This window comes from Ctenocephalides felis, unplaced genomic scaffold, assembly GCF_003426905.1.
Source record: "Ctenocephalides felis isolate EL2017-DRISC unplaced genomic scaffold, ASM342690v1 CF-g0.4_SCAFFOLD_03571, whole genome shotgun sequence".
NCBI lineage: Eukaryota > Metazoa > Arthropoda > Insecta > Siphonaptera > Pulicidae > Ctenocephalides > Ctenocephalides felis.
In genome coordinates, this window is record NW_020539725.1 from 63,964,930 (window position 1) to 63,973,661 (window position 8,732).

The 8,732-nt window shown below is 32.0% G+C and overlaps 2 protein-coding genes across 2 annotated transcripts in view; one reads left to right on the forward strand and one right to left on the reverse strand.

Annotated features, from left to right (window-relative positions):
- The window catches only part of LOC113386490 (chromosome transmission fidelity protein 18 homolog), a 32,064-nt gene extending 30,926 nt beyond the window's left edge, over positions 1-1,138 (forward strand). Inside the window, exon 11 of the mRNA XM_026624270.1 lies at positions 1,029-1,138. Coding sequence (XP_026480055.1) covers positions 1,029-1,123 — 95 coding nt within the window. The 3' untranslated portion in view covers positions 1,124-1,138. The remainder of the gene's footprint in view (positions 1-1,028) is intronic.
- Positions 1,139-6,964: 5,826 nt separating this feature from the next.
- LOC113386491 (diencephalon/mesencephalon homeobox protein 1-like) overlaps positions 6,965-8,732 on the reverse strand; it is a 10,619-nt gene continuing 8,851 nt past the window's right edge. Inside the window, exons 6-7 of the mRNA XM_026624271.1 lie at positions 7,312-7,441; positions 6,965-7,228 (exon numbers count right to left, since the gene is read on the reverse strand). Of these exons, the coding sequence (XP_026480056.1) occupies positions 6,965-7,228; positions 7,312-7,441 (394 nt within the window). The remainder of the gene's footprint in view (positions 7,229-7,311; positions 7,442-8,732) is intronic.

Below are 8,732 nucleotides of genomic sequence, written 5' to 3' on the forward strand. Positions count from 1 at the left end.
ACATTGGAATTTATCAAAAGTCATTGGGAGTTTTCTTAAACGTTGGAAATATTTCTAAAAAAAACACTTGGGCTTTTTCTAGAAACGTTGGATCTGTCTAAAAACGTATGAACTTTTTTCGATCAGATCTTATCTAAAACCTTTGGGTTTTTAAAAACGTTGGGAATTTTCTGAAAACACTGCGACTTTTTCTAAAACTTTTGGGAGTTATTTAAAAACGTTGGGAATTTTCTAAATGCGCTGGGACTTTTTCTATTAAACGCTGGGATTTTTTCGAAAAACATGGAAAACAATTTCTAAAAGCGTTGGAATTTTTTCTAGAAAAACTCTGGGACTTCTTCTAAGAACGTAGAAAATTTTTCCAAAAAACGTTGGAACTTTTTCTAAAAATGTTGGAACTTTTTCTAAAAAACGTTTTAACTTTTTCTAAAAACGTTGAGACTTTATCAAAACGCTGAGACTTCTCTAAAAAAATGTTGAAACTTTTTTTAAAAACGTTGGAACTTTATTAAAAATATTTGAACTTATTTAAAATCATTCGGAATTTTCAAAAGAATTGGAAATTTTTCTGAGGAAAACACTAGAACTTTTTCTACAAACGTAGGGTCTTTCTAAAAAAAAGACCTAAAACTTTTTTAAAAACGTTTGAACTCTTTTAAAAACGCTGGGACTTTTTCTGAAAAATCTTGGCAATTTTTGAAAAAACGCTGGAATGTTATTGAGAACGTTGTAGCTTTTCTAAAAAACGCAGGGACTTTTTCAAAAAACGTTGGAACTTTTCAAAAAACGTTGGAACTAATATACAAGCGTCGGACCTTTTGTTTTGAAAACAACGGAAATTTTCTAGAATCGCAGAAACTTTTCTTATTATGTTAACACTTTACTTTAGACAACAATCCATCTTTGTGTATACCAATCTCCTAGTCCTCGCATCTCCCAACTTACAACCCTGTACCATATCTATATTTTTCAGTTTCTGTTTCAATTTCTGTTTCGATTTCTAAATTTCTGAATCTTTTTAATTTCAGCCTCGTCCTCCGCCTCTGCCTTCATCAGCCCCCGGTCTAGTCGACGACTTCATCAAAAGTTCCGTCTTTTTCCGATACAAAGAGGGATGCAATGACGCGGTCAGGAGAAAAGTCAAAATGATTGACTTGTTATAATAATAATAATAATAATCATAATAATAATAATAATAATCATAATGATAATAATAATAATAATAATAATGATATTAATACAAGTGTTAATTTAAATTTAAAACCTGAATATTTATTACCCCGTACAATTATATTTCTATGACCCAGAGAGAGAGGGTGCCCAGGTGTTTGTAACTTATTTCGTTTACGACTGTAAATTCGATACAATAATTCATAAACTGGCGGTGCCGGTGGTGCTGGTGGTGTTGGTGGTGATTTATGTCGCCACTTTTGTTAATTGCCATAAAACAACCGGTGTGTGGGGTACAATAACGCGTGTATTATGATTGGGGAAGATGGGATTAAAATATAATTTGTGATATGAGTCTAGTGTTTTTGGTTTAGGTGTTCCTCAAGGGAGTATGCTGAGGACAAATGTTTTTTTTTTCAATATTTTTGTTTAGTCTTTTGGTTACACTTATAACCAATTTGATGATGTTATGCTTGTTACTTGGTAGTGAAAAGTAAAAAATGTCTATCAGGCGTATTTTACATATAAACAAACCTAGGAAGAATGTTATGTTAAATGCACCATCTAAAATTATTATCATTATATCATTACATTCTTACTTGCTTGTTTTTACAGTTTCACTAACAAACAAGCATAAGATAGCGTCTATATTACGGCAGAATTGCCCCATTAATTTGTTTATTAGTAGAGTCTTTTTTTTATATTCTAGATTTATAATTAATTTGCTTGTCAGTAGAGTCCTTTTTTAATCTTCTAGATTTATATTATTTGCTTGTCAGTAGAGTCCTTTTTTATCTTCTATAATTTATTTGCTCGTCAGTAGAGTCCTTTTTTACTGTCGTGTCGAGTATCAATTTGCTCGTCAGTAGAATCCCTTTTCATATTTTACACTGCAGTATAATCTGTTCGTCACTAGAGTCCTCTTTCTCTACTAATGTCGAGATAGAGATCAGTAGAGTCCCTTTTTACCTTTATATCAAATTTGAGTTTGCTAGTTAGTATAGTCCTTTTTGGTCTTCTACTTTGCTCGTCAGTAGAGTCCTTTTATATCTTCTACGTTGATATTTAATTTGCTTGTCAGTAGAGTCCTTTTCTATGGGTTGATATTTATGAAGCAATTCTGCCGTAACAGAGCTTATTAATACAACTACTAATTTTAAATTAATATTGTAACTACTATAATTTTAATTTTTTTTAAAAAATCGTTGATTTATTTTTGTGTCGGGTTGCTCCCTTTAGGGGAATCCCCCAATTTTAGCGTTGGAGCAAATGGAGCCAGAATGAACAGAGAGTATCCGACTATATACTCCAATGGCGTGGCGGCGGGGGTTTAAAGTGATATTGCACATTAATTCACTTGACGCGAATATTACAAATTGTTACAAATGTCGGCGACGGCTACGACGAATTATTATTATTATTTATTATTTAATTTAAATTAATGGCAACGACGATAGTACACGAAATTATAACGGATATTTATTACGGGGTGGCGAATCGGACTTGTGAAACTTGAAATATTATGAACAATGAGTTTGGGTACGTTGTTCATTTGTTAATTGTTTTTATACTCGTTATTTGCAACGCCAAGAGTAAATTCTAAACAGGGTGACTAGTCACTAGTCACTCACAGGGTGCTGTTCAATTGCCACTGACCAAAACTATGTAGGCATAAACATAGAGAGACTGTATTAATGCGCAAACTGGGCTGAGAAAGTGGATTAAAAAATATAAAAGCGACTCTACCGATTAGCAAACTAAAACTCGAATAAAAATATAAAAAGAGGACAATACTGACGAGCAAACAAAACATCAGCATTGAAGACAAAAAGAGGAAGTTTGTGACAAGCAAAAGTGATACTCTACAAGAGTCTTAAGAAATAGGACTCTGCTGACGAGCAAATTAAATATCATAAAAGATAATAAGGGAATTCTATTGACGAGCAAACTGACACTCGGCATGAGACTTTAAAAAGAGGATTAAATAGATACGTAGAAAATAAGAATAGGACTCGATTGACGAGCAAACTTAAATTTGATATAAACATGAAATAAGACTTTACTAACGAGTAAACTGATACTCGATATGAGACTAAAAAGGACTCTACTGACGAGCAAACTGAATCTTCAATGGAGCAAAAAGGACTCTACTGATGAGCAAATAAAATAACAACGGAGATTAAAAAGAAAGTATTCTACTGACGAGCAAATTTAATTCGACGTGACACTAAAATGAAGACTACTGACTAGCAAATGGAATAGCAACGTAAAAAATACAAACGGACTCTACTGACGAGCAAACTCAAATTTGATATAAACATAAAAAGGACTTTACTAGCAAATTGATAATCGGCTTATCAAACTAAAGTGGACTCTACTGACGAGCAAACTTAAATTTGAAATGAACAATATAAAAAGTACTCTACTGACGAGCAAACTCTAACACTTATAATTTCTTGAACAGTTTCTTTTGAAAAAAAGCTCACAATTTTTAGAAAAAAACTGTATTCTTAGCAGTTATTAAATTTCTTTCAAACGTGCTAATTTTATTTTTAGAAAGGTTTTCGTTAAATTAAGGATAAATATTTTTATTTAAAAAAAGTCTGTATTGCCTTTAGAAAAGTTGTCATTATTTTAGAAAAAAATAGATTTTTTTATATTTTAGAAGTGCTAATTGTATTTAAAAAATGCTTTTGATCGTCTTGAAGTTTTATTTGTGTTAAACATATCATTAATTTAATTTTTTAATTTTTTACTAAATTCGAGCTTTCCACTGAGTTGTCACTAACCTGAAAATTGAAACATTTCCCAAAAACAAAACAAAATGCAGTAAAAAATCTTCCAATTCAATCGTTCAAATATGTTTATTATGTCTCGATTAATAAATACAATTTATAATACTTTAATATTTATATTAAGTTCATAATACTTTATTATCTTTTATCTAGTTATCTACCTTAATATCTTACAATTTAAAATCCAACGAAAACGAAAACATAAACATTGTGCAAAGTCTTTATATACTTTTTATTTAAATTTTTGATCACACTAGCTACCGTATTAATTATTTATTTATTTTAATTTCATAGCTAATTGAATAAATATTTTTGTTAAACTAATTATTGTTAATTAATTTTAGTATTTTGGATTTTTTTAACCTTAAAGTTTAGGTTTTAAATACATTTGGCCAATGAAGGGATTTAAAAATCTTATTAAATAATATTTATTCTATCTATTTCAATTTGGCACTGAAATCGTCGTCTATTTACATATATATTTAGTTTTATCTAAAATTATGGGCTAATTCTGGGGTAACATAGACGATAACATATTTGAAAGTGTCTATCTATTATCAGGCGTATTTTACATATAAACAAACAAAGAATAATAGCAGAATTCTAGATAGTTCAATTATCATAAGATTCTTCCTTACTTGTTTATATGTAAAATACGCCTGATCGTACAGCAAATAGATACAATTTTTGCAGTTTTTGGCAAAAATAAAGGAGTATAAGATCTAGCGTTGCCATGACAATGCTATGTTATCGTCTGTGTTACCGCAGAATTTGCTCCCCAATCTAAAATCTCGAGTCTAAAGGTGAAAAATAGTGGTAGAAGATGGTAGAATGTGGTAAAACTTGGTAGAATGTGCTGCAAGTTGAGCCAAAGGCGGAGAGTTGTTAAGTTTAGGAAAAGAGTTTTTGGTAAATGGTAGATCCAATGTGGTAGATAGATGGTATCCAATGGTAGGAAGTAGTGGTAGTAAAATGTAAAATTTGCTAAATTGGGAGGTATTGGTAGTTAGGATCAAAAAGGTAGCACAATTCTTAATTTTGAAGATAAATAAGGAAATGGGCAAAATAGTTGTTGGTACAAAATGTTGATTGATGGTTAGATTGTGTTAGATATATGAAAAGTAAGATAAAGTATGTGTCACGATGTTTGTTCTGAATAGACAACTAAACTACTGAACCGATTTTACTGCTCACTGTATGCGTTTACATTCTACTTAGGTTATTCCACAAATCAAAAGTTTTTCTTATAAATTAAAACTTTTACCACAATATTTTTTTACCTTAAGCTCGAGACTAATAGATTCGACTTAAAATCTACGTTAGAATATGCGTAATATTTCTAATATCATTATTGCACTTTTTTTTAAATAAAAATATTATGAAAACCTTACCACGTGGACTTGGTGGCGAAATCTGCCAAAAACGTAAACTACTTGACCAAAAACTGTTCTGTGCCATAATAATAAGCAGTCACCAAATTTACCAAAACTTCTTAATTTCTGCTACTTTTGATTCATTAGTGCAGTTGGGTTTAGGAATTTTAGCAAATTTTCACACAAGAGACATTGAGGGGACAATTCTGCCTCATAAAATAGCGTTGTCTTATGCTTGTTTATTGACAGAGAAAATTGTGAAGGTGTCTATCTATTTGCTGTGCGAGGCATATTTTACATATAAACAAGCAAAGAAGAATGTTATAACTGCAGGATTCTATTTTTTTGCTTGTTAACTTCCCGTAGCGTAAGTTATTGTAATCGTCCAAAAATCGAAATTGAAAATTTTTGCATTTCTTGACGTTTTGAAGGTTTCTCAACATTTTGGCATTCCTCAGAAAAAATGGATGTGTGTGTATGTGTTTTGTATGTCCGCATTTTTTAGTCTACGTTTTCGGACGCACGGATCAACCGATTTGAATGGTTTAACTAGTAGGGCGCATGGCATTGTGCCTTAAGGCAAAATTGCTGGAACTTCCCGTATAGTAATGAAATATTCGAGAAATTTTAAACGTAACTTTCATTATTTTTGCTATCTTGTTATATCTGAGCAAATTGATAAGGAGACGTGCTGATTAGTTTTTGGCAAAGGCAGGTCTAGCCGTTCTGAAGATATGGGGCAAAAAGTGCCAAAAACTGTAACTTAGTTTTTAAGAGAACGGGAGCGTCCAATTTGAATAATTCAAAAAACATTTCACTTGTATTAACAAGATGAAGAACTGATCAAATTTTCATGAAGGCAGGTTTCGCGGTTTCGGAGATCTAACAAAAAAAGTAAAAAAAAATGGCATTTGGTGGTCAAAAATGATCATTACATCATATGCACATCAAATTATCAGATATTTTATAGAGATTTTAACAATAAGTATAAATTTTGTTTACATTTCTATATATCCGTACCAATGTTTATCCGTTAGACGGCGACGCGGCGCTTACGCGCTTTAACATTTCGTCTCTATGCAGTGAAAGCAGTACGATTGCTTTGAAAAAAAAGTTCAGAATTTCCAAAATTTTTCAAAATACATTTATCTTCAAAAAGTTTTTTTTCAAAAACAAGTAAATTTTTGTCAAAAATTTATAGTTTATCAAAAATCTAATTTTTTCAGAGTAAATTTTTTTCAAAAATGTTAATCTTTCTGAAAAAAAATTATTTTTGGTACGAAAAGTTTCAGCAAAAGGCACTTCATTACTATACGGGAAGTTTCAGCAATTTGCCTTAAGGCACGATGCCATACACCACTAGTTTGCGTATTTTACATATAAACAAGCAAGGAAGAATGTTATGATAACAGAATCTTCGATGATGCATGCTTGCTTGCTTTGTTTATATGTAAAATACGACTGACCGCACAGCAAATAGACATTTTCACTGCTTCACTACCAATAGCGTTGCCGTGACAAGGCTAGTTTATGAGACAGAACCGCCCCCAGTAAATTTCGTAAAGTAAATGATATCATCCCAAACAAAATCTGTAGTTTTGTTGGCATACTGTATCCTTTACCCCATTATTCCTTCTCGTCCGATTCCTGGCACTTGACATCCGAATCGTTCTCCAAATTAATCTCCGTAGACTCGTCGTCTGTGCTCTTCCTAGACAATCCATTTTGTTTGATACTATTGGCAATCGATGCAAAATTTATCTGATTCTGTTGACTCAATTGCTGATTGTGTTGAGTCAGCTGTTGATTTTGCTGCTGCTGCTGCTGCTGTTGCAAAGCATGATGCATCAGGAGCCCTGCAGGAAATGTTAGACCTGCTGCTGCTGCCGCCTGGGGTAAAGAAATTAGATAAATTAGTAAAAAGAAAAAAGTTTTATTGTGTTATTATATAGTGTTTTTGTGTTGTTTTTTACCTGGAGGCCATGTAGTAAGGCTGCAGAATGCTCTCTGGCTCTACGTCTAAGTTCTAAGACTGAGGAAGACCTCGTGTCATCTGAAATGTATAAGTCAATGTGTAAATTTTCTAAAAGTTTAGAGAAATTTCTAGATTTAGGGGACAATACTGCCTCATAAAATAGCGGTATCTAATTCTGTTTTCTTGGTAGATGAAGATGTTCAGAAATAAGTTTCCGAAGCAAAAACTAGTCAGTAATCGCTTTCTGTTTTGAAAATTATAAAAAAATCTTCGAAAATCAGTTTGCTCGCAAGTAGAGTCACTTTTTACTTTCAAATTAATTTTTTTTTAGAAATCAGTTTGCTAGTCAGTAGAGTCCCTTTTTCTTTAAAAATTATAAAAACGACGTAGAAAATCAGTTTGCTCGTAAGTAGAGTTCCTTTTCCCTTTTCAATTCATAAAAATGACCTCGAAAACCAGTTTGCTCGCAAGTAGAGTCCCTTTTTTGAATTTATAAACATATTTTCAAAAATCAGTTTGCTCGTAAGTAGAGTCCCTTCCTGCTTTCAAATTATTTTTTTTTTCAGAAATCAGTTTGCTCGTCAGTAAAGTCATTTTTTAAAAATTTATAAGAATAGTAGAAATTTCTTTTTACTTGTTAATAATCATAAATTTATTAAACATATTCTAATATTGTCTAGGTTCATAAGTAAATTGAAATTTTTGGCAGATGATAGTTTTCGTTTGTTTTCAATGCAAAACAATGGCATGTTGTTTTTTTTGCATTTATTGCCATTGCATTTGCATTTGCATGCATTTTTTTTTCATTTATTTCTACAATATTGCACATACATCCCAGTACTTTATAATCACATACATCCTAGAAAATTTCCTTAACAAACTTCAGAAAGATTTATCAAAATCCGAATAATCGTTTAGGAGGAGTATACAGTGAGTGCTTGTAATTTAATATGAGCTTTATATAATAGCAATAAAGCTGAAATTGATTCTACGTTTTAGTTAGAAAACGTTTGTATGAGAAAAAGAAAAGGGCTGTTTTTAAGATTTTCCCGGCAATTATTCGATTTTTTCTCGACGTAAGAACCATCCTTGGACTTCAACGAACATTTCTAAAAAAAGAATTGGCCAAATTGGTCCAGGCGTTGTTGAGTTATGCGCTTGCCAACACATTTTGCGATTCATTTTTATATATAAGAAGATACGCCTGATCATTCGGCAAATAAATAGACATTTTCACAGTTTCACTAACAAGAAACAAGCATAAGCATAAGCATAATTTTATTACCGTTACTAAGAGTTGTGGCATTTGTCTGACCGTTCGTCTCGTCGCAGTTGTTAAGATTGGCGGCGGCTGCTGCGGCTGCCGCTGCTGCTGCAGCGCCGTGATGGTGGTGATGGTTGTGCAGCAGATGAGAGTCG